The sequence below is a fragment of the Erpetoichthys calabaricus genome, chromosome 3, assembly GCF_900747795.2.
Source record: "Erpetoichthys calabaricus chromosome 3, fErpCal1.3, whole genome shotgun sequence".
Lineage (NCBI taxonomy): Eukaryota > Metazoa > Chordata > Cladistia > Polypteriformes > Polypteridae > Erpetoichthys > Erpetoichthys calabaricus.
The window spans coordinates 200363729-200377817 of record NC_041396.2 but is presented as its reverse complement, the minus strand read 5'-3'; the positions used below and the strand labels follow the sequence as shown (position 1 = coordinate 200377817).

The 14089-nt window shown below is 36.7% G+C and overlaps 1 protein-coding gene across 1 annotated transcript in view; it reads right to left on the bottom strand.

The window, feature by feature from the left end:
- The window catches only part of ibtk (inhibitor of Bruton agammaglobulinemia tyrosine kinase), a 149321-nt gene that overhangs the window by 24188 nt on the left and 111044 nt on the right, over nt 1-14089 (bottom strand). Inside the window, exons 23-25 of the mRNA XM_028797661.2 lie at nt 9223-9323; nt 7027-7113; nt 5163-5330 (exon numbers count right to left, since the gene is read on the bottom strand). Of these exons, the coding sequence (XP_028653494.1) occupies nt 5163-5330; nt 7027-7113; nt 9223-9323 (356 nt within the window). The remainder of the gene's footprint in view (nt 1-5162; nt 5331-7026; nt 7114-9222; nt 9324-14089) is intronic.

The following is a 14089-nucleotide window of genomic DNA, read 5'->3' as shown; positions in this document are numbered from 1 at the left end:
AATTACCCAAACATTAACTGGGATAACCTTATAAAATAGTGAGGCACACAACAAGATTTCATTGATATTTTATTATAAAGCAATCACTGACTATATGTTAAAAGTATTAATGCCTGGACCTGGCCATTTTAAATGTATTATTTATTTTAAAATGATTATACAGAATGTACTATTCTGTGATATTAGAATAGAATTCAGAGTATAAAGATGCTCAAACTACTAGGCTCAAGTAACCAAAACATATTTCACACTGTTTTTGCTTTTAAAAAGGGCACTCTGCCAAAACCGAAGAATTTTAGTAGGGCAAATTTTGGCTAGATACATCTAAAAGTGACAATATTTGAAGGAGGTAATTTAAGGGCATCTGAGTAGGTTTAAAAGTAATTTCCTTTGCAATATAGGACAAGTTCATCCAATAATTTAGAAGCAGTAAGAAAGAAAAAAAAAAGGAAAAAAGAAATGAATAGGGCTTATGAGCAGAACCGACAAAACAAAAAATAATTAAGCTAAAATGCTTTAGTAAAAGAGGGGTCAAGGATGTGGTGAGGTTTATTAGTAGGGCGAGGTTTATTAGTATAGTGGTAAGGTAAATTAAAACACTGATTGTGAAATGGCAAATCCTCAAATATTTAATTTTGCTGAGGTTTTCACCTCAAGACGTTGATAACATCCCACAGTTACAGGGGCTATTAAGAAGCACTCAGCGATTACAGTTTAGACTAGTGGTCACCAAGTCCGGTCCTGGAGAACCACCATGGCTGCAGGTTTTCATTCTAACCCTTTTTTGAATTGCTTTTTTAAGGTTTGTTCCTCTGAATTTCTTCATCGTTCCTCTGAATCGCTTAATTTCTTTCCTTAAATGGCAACCAAACAGAAATGAAATGTGAAGTGAGTGAGCCAACAGAAGACCAACTAAGTCAAGGCCTGAAACTCCAACCAATTTCACTCCAACCAGCTGCTTAATGAGGTGACGATTTTTGTCGTTAATTGAACTTGTTCTTTAATTCCACGGCTTGTTTCTGCTCTCATTGTGCATTAGCAGACATTTCCAAAATTGTTGATATTCTCTTTTCCCAGAGCTCAAGTTAAAATGTTTTGGAGACCTGAGCAGATCAACATTCCTGAGACCTTCATCTTTCTTTATTTTCAGATATTGTACATTGGACACCAGTTGTTTTGGTTAATTGTATATCTCATTATTGTTTGGCTGCTAATTAAGGTAAAAGAAACAATTAAGGGGTCTGAGTCTTCAAGAATTAGTTCAAAAGTAGATAATTAGCAACTAAAACAGGTCACTCATTAACAAAAGGGTTTGAATGAAAACCTGCAGCCACGGTGACCAGGGGCCTCATGTATAAACGGTGCGTACGCACAGAAATGTTGAGTACGAACGTTTCCACGCTCAAATCGCGATGTATAAAACCTAAACTTGGCGTAAAGCCACGCACATTTCCATGGTACCTCATACCATGGCGTATGCAATTTCTCCGCTCGGTTTTGCAGACTGGCGGCACCCAGCGTCAAAGCAGTGCTACTGTTCCTGTGTGATCACCCTTCCTTTCTTTGATCCACAATCATGACGCGGCTTCATAAATACACTGAAACTAACTGCATAATGTTTATTAGTGTAATGCATCTGATTGTAATTAACCTGCAGCAATATAATGGTCCAGGGAATAGCCATAGTATTCCAAATACCATAACTGCTTTAGCGTTGTAACTCTCACTGCATCTTCTTCTTCTTTCAGCTGCTCCCGTTAAGGGTTGCCACAGCAGATCATCTTTTTCCATATTACTCTCACTGCACCACTCGGAGTATTTATATCACTGTATCTGAGTGTGGAATCACAGCAGCAGCTGATCGGAAAGAGAACAGAACATCGGTACACAGCATGAAGCAGATGCTGCCTGAGCCACGGCAAAACGCTTCAGAGACTTCCCTGTATGGACTTCGCGGTTTAGAAAAAGTTTCACAACAAGAACTATAAACGCACTCAATCAGTCCATCAAGTGTTCCTTGTAGAACTGTTTGTACTTATAAGTACAATCACCTCACTGTAAACTTGCACTACAGTTATAATACTGCACAACCTGCGCCACTTTATAAAGCGCGTATTTACATATGATGACGTTATCATTTTTAAGATGAAATGCAGCAAAATATGTTGATTATATTATACAGATAAATCTAACTTCATTTAAATAATCTGTATTGTTAATAATTAAACATGTGAGGACACGGTGCCACAGAGCTAGCTAGTTCAGGGATTGTTCCTGCATTGCGTTGCATTCTTGCTAGTGCTGACGCGACACTGGAAGGATAGACGGATATAATAATTAAACACATACTACGAAGATATTTCAATGTTCCTTAAAAGTTTTGAAGAATCTGTGTTTTAAGCTTACAAATAGCTTCACGTCTATTACATAGCTGATTGTGTGGCGATTGGGTTTTTGGAGAAAGAAAAGTAAGAACAGGAATTGGTTAGTACGTTTGAAACAGACAGTACTGCTGTGATAAATTATTTCATTGAAGGTCGCGCATGGCACAGCGAGCCTCTTGCGTGAGACATGAACAAGCACTGCGCCACCGTCTTCCCATGTTTAATAACATGCTTTCATTACATTCATCATTAAAACGATATCACGTATACATCTCAGTATTTTAATTATTCAGAGAGCTGTAATATCACGAATGTAATGGATTATGTGTCCTGTCGGAGAAAGAAAAAGCCTGTTTAAGAAGCAGGTAGTGATTCACACACATAGAGCACATAAGATCAAATACAGAACAAAGCATTTAACGTGCCACTTTAGTTACAATGGGATTTGAGAAACTAGTAAATTAAACAATTTTAAGATGAAATTTATGATGTTCTACTTTAATGGCAAAATAAACTGCGTGATTAAAGTGGAAATTTCGAGATTAAAGTTGACATTTTGTGCTTTTTTCCCCCACTGTGTGCCTATTTTTTTTGTCTGTACCCTAATAAGCTTTCATATGACACTCAGACGGTGGGCTACAACTCGCCTTTTCACAGCGACTTTGATATGTGATTTCTTTTTTATTTCGGGCACTGTGCGACTTTGTGAACTTCAGCCTTCGAGTTTCTCCGACACTCTGTCACTCGATCAACTTCCTTTTGTTGATTATACCACTGTTTAAACCAACAAATAGTATGTTTTTTCTTTGCCTCCACTTGGTATTCGCTGAAATTCTTATATTTCCCCCCGTGCTTTTCCCATTGTCTTTTCACAGAAGGCTATTTATATTGATTTGCATATTCAAAGAGGCGTAATTCTAAGAGGAGTTGGGACGGGACATAAGGCACGTGCACGTGCGTTACTTTTCACGCTGATCAGGATTTATGTAGCGGAAGAACGTGGAAATTTGCGTATGTACAGATTCCTGCATCTGGATTTTTCTGTGCGTACGCACATTCCCGCTTTTGTGCTTACGCCATGTTATAGTATGAGTTCTACGCACGGCATTATACATGAGGCCCCAGGACTCTAGGACCGGAGTTGGCGACCCCTGGTTTAGACTACAGTTTATTCAGCACCCAGTTGCAGGATTTCTTACTTAAACTAAACATACAGAGCATTTTACTCCTGTACATTATTAGTTACATTGCTCTCCAACTGTTTTTGTATACAACACAAACTTCTACTTGCTAGCCTTCAAAATTTTGAATGAACTAGCTCCCACTTAACTAGCTGAGCTCATTCATGTGCTCTTAGATCCTCTAGCACTGCATTGCTGGTGGTTCCTCAGACCAAACTACATACTGTATGTGTTGAGGCAGATTATTCAGTGCCATGGCCCATAGACTTTGGAGCTAGTTACTACAGTGCATCAAGACTGTTCTTTTCTATATTCCTTCAAAACTGAACACACATCTTGGAAGTGTTTTTCTTGGCTTAACTCTCAGTTGTCTTTTCTTCTTCTTTACTTTTTGGGTAGTTGGTTTTTGTGATATATTCTGTTATCTTGATATTTATTCTGTTATTATTACTTTATTGTTTTTTTGTGCCTCATTTTCCTCTTATTAATGTTATATGTAGGTATGTGTTGCAACCTTTAGATTAAGAAAGGATCTTTATAATACAATAAAATGTACAAAGAAATTTTCAACTTAGATTAAAAAGCTGAAATCAAAACAAATCACCAGGATTAGGTAACATATATCCTAGTGATTATATATTTAAGCCCTTGATGCATGTTTTCAAAACTCGAACACAGGAAAACTCACCTATTTGGAAGCTAGCAAATAATATCCCATTATATAAAAAAGTTGATTGGGCTGATCCTTGGTTAGGATTATCTATGATATTAAATTATATAGCTTGATGTGAATAACACCCTAATGAGGCTTCATCTGTGGAGTGCAGTTTACCTTTAGCACTGAAGAAACTCCAACATTAGGATAATCAAATACACTGAGGTATGAGCAGAGGAAATAGTAAGGGTATTGCAATCTTTTAAGTTCAATCAAACAAAGATTAAGATGTGAAATAAAGTGTTCAAAATTATTATTAATACAGAGGATCCCAGTTATTTTTGAAAAAGGTTAATGTGCACAATATCTAATCATGTTAACATATTGATTATATGCCTCACATAACCATTCAATAATACACCAGTTTGCTTAGGCATTTGCAAAACTCAACAGGGTAAAAAGCAGCAAAGAAAACTTTCAACAATTTCCCCTTCTTCTCCACTTAACTAAGTTAAAACAAATTTATTTGAATGACACAGAGAAGCTTCCTGAAAGATGTAACATGTGTATTGGTAGGAATTACACTGAAAAATATTGGAAAAACCTATTTGTTTCTATTGGTGTTTCAGCTAATAGGTAAAGATGTAAAAAATGTGATTATAGTCATATCGTATTCACCATTACCAATAATGAAAAGGGTACAATGGCATACACATACAAAATTACCATAATGTAAAAAAAAACAAACAAAAAAAAAACAAAACAAAAAAAAAAAATAAATCACTGTTGTCTAATGTAGTTGAGATAAAGAAACACATTTGGTGAGAATGTATCAATGGCCAGAAACTGTACTGTTGAATAAGTTCAAAAGTGACTTGGTAAGCAAGCATTTTGTTTCTTAGTTTCTTGTTTACAAATTTAAGATGATTTGTTTAAACTCACCATGGATTCCCAGTCTTGGAAGGATTTACAGTTGAAGTACTTTGACCTGACTTTTCTTTGGTGCATTTTTCCTCTCCCTTTGCATCACCGCCATCTTTAGATGCTAAAGTAAGCATTTTACGTTGCTTCTGGGAAAGTTTCATTGCTTGAAAGACCGTCTTACTGCCACTGAAAACCAAAAACAAACACACTCTTTAGTGGAAATAAAAAAAACACAGAAAATGAATAGTGGTACAGCGGCTATTTGTAACTTAATATTACAAACCCCTAATAATTATAGTATTTAATGAATTTACATTAAAAATAATGTGACATTTCCAATTCTGGAAGTACTGTAGTTAAAAGCACTGACTACAGATAAAGAATCTGCAAACTAAACAATAATTTGTGATTTTTTTTTTACTTTACCGCAAGTACAGTTACAATTTTATTAGAAAGCAGCAGGGACATTGAAACTTTGAGATCTTCAGGAATATAGTAATGCATGTACTTTTTTAAATTGGCAAGTAAAATCATGCATTTTCTATCACTTCAATAATTTATAAACGGAGTATTAGAAAATATGGATATCAAAAATATCCAGATTTAGGTCAGTGAAGTATTTGGGAACAAACATCAACCTATAATTTTGAGTTATGCAGATTTACGATTCTGAGTAAAAACCATTTAAATATATGACCAATTTGAGGTGTAATAAAACACTGTACCTAAGTCTCACCCCCTCAACCTTCAAGTTTCAACATAGTCTCCTTGACTAATTGCAGGTTGATTCTATAAATCAAACTTGCAAAACTGAATTAAATCAAGTGCCACAAGAAAGTAATCTCTCTCTGGTAAAATGAATTTTGAAAGGTTTTCTCACTTGTCCTTTCAATTTTGCTCTAATGATGCACATGATCAAAACTTAGTAATCTAATGAGTGTTCCCTCACTGTCAGTTGCACCTTTTGTGACATAGGTAAGAAAGTAGTAGTGAGGTTATAGTCAAGTAGTGAGCAAAAAAGAGTAGAGCGAACGTGTACCTTAGTGAGACTGAGATATACACTTGTGTAGTATGCATGTTCATACTAAGAAAAAAGTGTCAGAACTTTCTCATACAACCTGGTGTGTATAATAAGCAATGTTTATTATCATTTATAACATTTCTAATTTACAGCATTTATAACTAGTTTTAAGAATTTATGGTGTTACCTTCAGTTGGGCTTCTTATTCTGCTTACAGGCTGCTTTTCTGTCTATAGTGTCCAGTTTAAAGAAAACAGTGTTAACATTCACACTAGTCTACTGGCAATTCAGTATAGAATGAATCTGAAAGAATGAATGAATCACTCTGTTCCACTTTGTCAGTACCTGTGTTGACAGGTCTGTGGTATTCACATCCAGGAGGGATTTTATGGATCGGTTTCTGCATGGAGCGGTATTTTGGGGTAAAGCCCATCCCATGCTGTAGTTGCGTACTTGAAACACAATTGGGGGCCCAAAAACCCCAAGACAATTATTTAAGATTATTGAAAAAAATTCAAGAAAATTAAATACGCATTTAGGATGCTTGATTATCTTTTAGTTATTCCTTCACATTACAATTTTTAATTTCTTGCTCTTTGAATAAGATACACAGCTGTGTATCTGAATGACAGAAAATTTATTTTTGCAATGTGATTTACAAAAACCATTAATGTGCACTTACAGAATACAGTGTTTTCCTCAAAAGATACCATCATTTCAGTAATAAAATGTAATAATCTTTCACAATTTTTTGAATAGCTCCTTAAAAGTTTTCAAAAAAGAAATTGTTTAACATGAAAACGCAAAGTAACAATGTAAATGTGAATAATAGACTGATGTTGTTATAAAAAGAAAAATAACCTGCTTTTTGGAGTAGATCCACGATTTTGTAAAGATTGTTCCATTTCCATGAAAGCTCTAAGGTCCAGCACAGGAGGTGGTGTATGACTACAAATAAAATAAGAATACATTGGGATGACAATAATACTAATGATATTTAAGGTAAAAAAAAAAAACACTAGAAGTGTACATATTTATTAAAGGTATAAAAATTTTGATATAGTTAAGCATATACATATAAGTTAAGTTTTCTTATTATTTTAAGAAACAGTATTGGCAGTAAATCAGAAAAACAGCAAAGAAATTACATTACATTTATTATAACCTTATTATTTCTTTCAAATTTTTCTCCCTAAATAAACTAAAAATAATAAGTTACAATAAATGATGAAAATGTAATAAATAATTTAAAATAAAAATAAAATTATTTAAAATAATTATTTTTTCCAGGAAACAGACATAATTTTGGGCCATAATAAGCATACAGTCATGTGAAAAAGCAAAAACACCCAACGGAAATTGTGGACTTTTTCAGTAATTTTGAACAGACAAATAGTTCTTCATGCAAACAATGTCTGCAGGTAAATGGTGATATACTTGAACAAATGACACATAAACTTGACATGGTGTATTCATTCTTATAATCTAAATTAACAAAAATGTAAACTTGTCACATGAAAAAATAAGTACAACCTTACATTTATCACAACTTCAAATCCATTAAATTAGAATCGGGTATTCCAGATTAGGTGTCAATGATTAGAACCTCTTTAGAGAGTATGCAGGTAAAACTTGTTTAAGTTAAGTTAAGACCATGCGGATGCCTAGGAGTCTAGCAATGGGATTTAAAAAGATCGACAAACTTCTTCAAATCCGTAATTCCACCGTAAGGAAAATCATTTACAAGTGCCACAAATTTCAAATGCCTGCTAATTTGTCCAGGACTGGCTGTCCTGAGCAAATTCACCCCAAGAGCTAACTGTTTCATACTAAAAGAAGTCTCTAAGAACCCCATAATTGCACCATGGGATCTGCAGGTAACTCTTGCAAAATTTGGTGGTGAAGTGCAAGCATTTGTTTGACCTGCATGCAAAGTGCACCAGTAAAAATCCTTTTCTACAGCTTGCCATTGAACACATAGACAAAGACCAGGGGTCAGACAGATAAAACTTGCATAAGCACAAGAGCGAGCCTCGAAATGTGCATACGCAGCCTTCATTCAAAGGTTTGGATTGGACAGGAATAAGATATTTTAATAGGAAAACTTCTGAATACTGACGGAACTCAATCAATCCTTACTTAGGCAACATTTCAGAGCAACTGAAAAATGACCACACCTTTGATCAAGCACAGAAATGCAGCCAAACCAAGCTAAATGGCAATAATTCATATACCTATGCCATTATTAAATGTGTGTTTATGTGACAAACATAATAAAGCTGAAATGTAATAACTATGATGTGTATATATTTTATATATATATATATATATATATATATAAAATTTTTTTTTTTTTTTTTAAAAGGGGGCCAATGCTGCTATTTGTACTCTGTCAGTTTGGACTACCTGTTCTTGTTTCTCAGGATTAGAAATCAAACCAAAGTAAGAACACAGATGTGATTTATTCCCTGCTTAAAGAAAGCTATAAACACCATGCCCTATAGCCTATTCATAGCATAATGGTTTGACACAATATGGCTTGTTTGGAATTGCTTGAAAACCATGCAAATGGCCATTTGGAAGCAGCAAGATTTTTGCCCATGATGATGAGTAGGCTTATGAGCCCAATTTTGACTCCCAAGAGCCATTCTATTTTCCTAATGTAATCAGGGCAACTGATGGTACTCAACACCCACAGACATTTTGCAAATGAAGGAATTTTACATGGAGAAGTGGTCAAAAATTTCACATTGATGTCAAAGACTGGTGGGCAGTTATGCAAAATGCCTACAAATCATTTCTGCTAAAGGGGGAAATACCAGCTTCTGAGGTGTAGGGTGTTCTCTCTTTCTATTAATACCTTTGTTCAATAAATGAATAAAAGGCTCATTGTCCTTGACATTTTATTCCACTACATCACATTTACCTGTAGGCATTCTTTGCATGAAGATCTACTGTTTGCCTGTTTGTTGCAAAAGTCAACAGTTTCCATGGAATGTACTTATTTTCACACCAGTGTATGACCAGTAGGACTTACAAAACCAACAAATTTCATACCTTGTTTTTGGGTAAGGGATAGGGAAAGGGTTACACATTTTCTCCTCTTTTGATTCTATGCTTCTGCTTAGGCATTTTAATGCCATGGTTTTCTTTTCCACCTGTAAAATACCACCACATTTATAAAGTACATGTTCAGGTTCAAAATGATGGTCCAAAGGATGCATCACAATGAACCGTTAGCAAACAGTCCTAATAGGAAACATAAACCTTAAAGTTTATAAGAAATACTTAAAAATACAGGGGTACGATTTCAACATCAAATATTACAACATGTATATTTATCGCATGACACATGGTATCTTTATATAAGGTATTTTATTTACTTAAAAAAACAACAATTATCTAGAATCTGCTGGACTGATGCTGTAATGTCATACAGAACGGGCAACAGTCTCAGCTTCTATAGTGTAATACTATGAGTAAAGTCTTGCTGATGTCAAATTTCTCCTTTTCTTAGCTTCAGCTCCTGTGAAGCTGCTGCTCATTCTATTTTTGTCATCCTCTTTAATAAAATCCCTGTGTGCGTCCAGGTGTCCGTGTGTGTGTGTGTCTTCTGGTGAAGTGCGCATGCACGGGGCACGGTGCAATGCGCGATATTACTGTCAGAGAAAGTTACAGCCGTTTTACGGAAATACAAACCAGTGTTACTGCAAGAAGAAATTAAAGGTACACAATACAGTGACTAATATTACAGCCACATACAAACCAGTATTACTGTTAGAGGAGATTAAAGGCATATTACCGACGTGCACGCCTGTATTACTGCCAGAGAAAATTAAAGGTATATTACGAACGTACAAGACAGTATTACTGTCACAGAAAATTTAAGACACACAATACACGGCGGCAGCCCACGAGGAACGGTCAGCTCAGCAAGTAAACATCAACAAAAGAAAAGAAAGAAAAATACGACCAACAAAAAGAATGAGGTCAGAGTCCCTTGCCATTTAATATAGACTGTTCCTACTAATGTTTATGCACTACTGTTCTAGCGCCCGTTATTGTAACGGGCTAAATGGCCAGTCTATAATAATGTGATACAAAATGGCACTAAAATGACTACCACCTTGGTTTTATTTCTTTTGTTGTATGTTTTGGCGCTGTAGATATTTACAGATTTGTACATGTAGCTCTGCAGAATCTAGGTTGCTTGGCTAAGGCCAACTGATCTGGTGTGCAAAATCTGCAATTCTGTGTCTATACTTCTATTGTATTTTGCTCAAGCCAAACAAGGTGAATTGAAATACAGGACAATTGCATGGGCAGTTTTAATATCAAAGAATCCTGTTTTCCTGAAGTGTAATAGTAATCAAAGCACAATGACGACTTCCAAGGTTATTATAGTTAAGGAAAACTAAAATCAAAACTGAAACGAATAATAAAAATGCATTTTAGTAAACTGAAATAAAATAATGAACAATACTAAAACGAAAAACTAAAATTAAACGAAACTATTAAAGTAGCTGAAAAATCTAACTGAAACAATTAATATACGAAAAATATTTTTTAATTTTTGTTAACAACCGGACTTATGCAAAGGGCTAACCTGAGCTGCAGGGGTTCCGTAATTAAACAAAATATATTGATAAGAATTTCATATTTGGTTCATGAGTAAATAATCCTGCCCTTTTAACTTTTAAGTCTTAAACAGAAAGTAACCAACCACAAGCCGTCAGCATATATTCATCCAGTAAACGGTGGCTGGTGATGAAGGGCGAGTGTTCACACAGGATTTGTGATGACAGAGCAAGCTGAACATCGGATGAAAAAGCTTGTGAAGAAGAAAGCAATTTACTGTGTGATAATAATGACATTTCTCCAGGAGATCATAGTGACAGCCTGATAAACTCTGGTCCAAGTGTTAGTGAAGCATACCAAGGTGGTGATTTTGATTTGAAAGTGCTCAGCAACTTTCAAAGCTGCAGATAATCCCTTACAGGATTTCAGTCTGTTCATAAATGGCAGCTTGTTAGCTGTGATTCTGACTGAGCCCTAGATACAGTATGTACACAGCCATTAATTCAGTAGCACTTATTCCAAAATGGATTAAATTCATTTTTTTCCTCAGAATTCTACACACAACACCCCATAATGACAACGTGAAAAAAGTTTACTTGAGATTTTTGCAAATTTATTAAAAATAAAAAAATTGAGAAAGCACATGTACATAAGTATTCACAGCCTTTGCCATGAAGCTCGAAATTGAGCTGAGGTGCATCCTGTTTCCCCTGATCATCCTTGAGATGTTTCTGCAGCTTAACTGGAGTCCACCTGTGGTAAATTCAGTTGACTGGACATGATTTGGAAAGGCACACACCTGTCTATATAAGGTCCCACAGTTGACAGTTCATGTCAGAGCACAAACCAAGCATGAAGTCAAAGGAATTGTCTGTAGACCTCTGAGACAGGATTGTCTCGAGGCACAAATCTGGGGAAGGTTACAGAAACATTTCTGCTGCTTTCAAGGTCCCAATGAGCACAGTGGCCTCCATCATCCGTAAGTGGAAGAAGTTCGAAACCACCAGGATTCTTCCTAGAGCTGGCCAGCCATCTAAACTGAGCAATTGGGGGAGAAAGGCCTTAGTCAGGGAGGTGATCAAGAACCCGATGGTCACTCTGTCAGAGCTCCAGAGGTCCTCTGTGGAGAGATGAGAACCTTCCAGAAGGACAACCATCTCTACAGCAATCCACCAATCAGGCCTGTATGGTAGAGTGGCCAGACGGAAGCTACTCCTTAGTAAAAGGTACATGGCAGCACGCCTGGAGTTTGCCAAAAGGCACCTCAAGGACTCTCAGACCATGAGAAAGAAAATTCTCTGGTCTGATGAGACAAAGATTGAACTCTTTGGTGTGAATGCCAGGCGTCACGTTTGGAGGAAACCTGGCACCATCCCTACAGTGAAGCATGGTGGTGGCAGCATCATGTTGTGGGGATGTTTTTCAGCAGCAGGGACGGGGAGATTAGTCAGGATAAAGGGAAAGATTACTGCAGCAATGTACAGAGACATCCTGGATGAAAACCTGCTCCAGAGCGCACTTGAGCTCAGACTGGGGTGGCGGTTCATCTTTCAACAGGACAACGACCCTAAGCACACAGCCAAGAATTCAAAGGAGTGGCTTCAGGACAACTCTGTGAATGTCCTTGAGTGGCCCAGCCAGCGCCCAGACTTGAATCCGATTGAACATCTCTGGAGAGATCTTAAAATGGCTGTGCACCGACGCTTCCCATCCAACCTGATGGAGCTTGAGAGGTGCTGCAAAGAGGAATGGGCGAAACTGGCCAAGGATTGGTGTGCCAAGCTTGTGGCATCATATTCAACAAGACTTGAGACTGTAATTGCTGCCAAAGGTGCATCGACAAAGTATTGAACAAAGGCTGTGAATACTTATGTACATGTGATTTCTCAGTTTTTTTATTTTTAATAAATTTGCAAAAACCTCAAGTAAACATTTTTCACATTGTCATTATGGGGTGTTATGTGCAGAATTCTGAGGAAAAAAATTAATTTAATCCATTTTGGAATAAGGCTGTAACATAACAAAAGGTGGAAAAAGTGATGCGCTGTGAATACTTTCCGGATGCACTGTAGTTTTACATTCACAGCTCAAAATACCAGATACTGTGAAAATAATCCGGTGGAAGAATTATGTTTTAAAATATTTGTCTCCCTCTCTTTTCAATCTTTCTCTGTTTCAAAACAGATATATGAAATATACTTTTTTTGTTCTTAACATCTGCCATGTCATGCATATTGCATTATATAGTATTACTGCAATAGGCTGGCACCCTGTCCAGGGATTTTTCCTGTCTTGCATCCAAAGCTATTGGGATAGGCTCCAGGTTTCCTACAATCCTGCTCTAGATAAGCGAGTTTAGAAAATACAGTTAGGTCCATAAACATTTGGACACAATAAATTTTAAATGAAACAACTCAGATGCAGTTGAAGTGCACACTTTCAGCTTTAATTCAGTGGGGTGAACAAAATGATTGCATAAAAATGTGAGGCAACTAAAGCATTTTTTTTTTTTAAACACAATCCATTTCAGGGGCTCAAAAGTAATTGGACAATTGACTTAAAGGCTTTTTCATGGGCAGGTGTGGGCAAGTCCGTCGTTATGTCATTATCAATTAAGCAGATAAAAGGCCTGGAGTTGATTTGAGGTGTGGTGCTTACATGTGGAAGATTTTGCTGTGAACAGACAACATGCGGTCAAAGGAGCTCTCCATGCAGGTGAAAGAAGCCATCCTTAACACTAGAATTACCAGAGCCTACAAAAAAACTCGTAGATCCGGCCCCCCTTAAATTGCTTCTTAAATCCGTTTACACCTCTCCGCCAGCGTCTTTTGTCCTCTAAATGTGCGGATAAAGACAAGCTGCCAGCAGCCGGCTATTCCATCCCCCCTCCGACTTAGAATGTGCACACAAACCAAGTGCATGTGTGTACTGTATAATATTAACAAAAAGAGCAGCTTACTACTGAAAACGGCAAATATAGGAGTGACTGGGGATCGAACCGGTAATTCTTGATTACACTTGGTTTGTGTCTGTACTTGTGCTGTTACTTAGAGAGTACTAAAAGTGCCAGAGAGTTGGCCGAGTCTTGGCTATCAGATGAAAACGCCATCAACAGACACTTGGACATAAATCCAGCATATGCCAACTTAAGAAGGACATGTACACAATAATTAAACTATACAACCCCCCCCCCCTTGATCATACTGACTTAGTCACCTCCAACCACCCCCAATCTCCTTGATCATACTGACTTAGTCACCTCCAACCACCCCCACCCCAAAGCTCCAGCCCCCCCCGAATCTCCCCCCCCCAAAACTGAATCACAAACCGTATCACAGACCTTCTC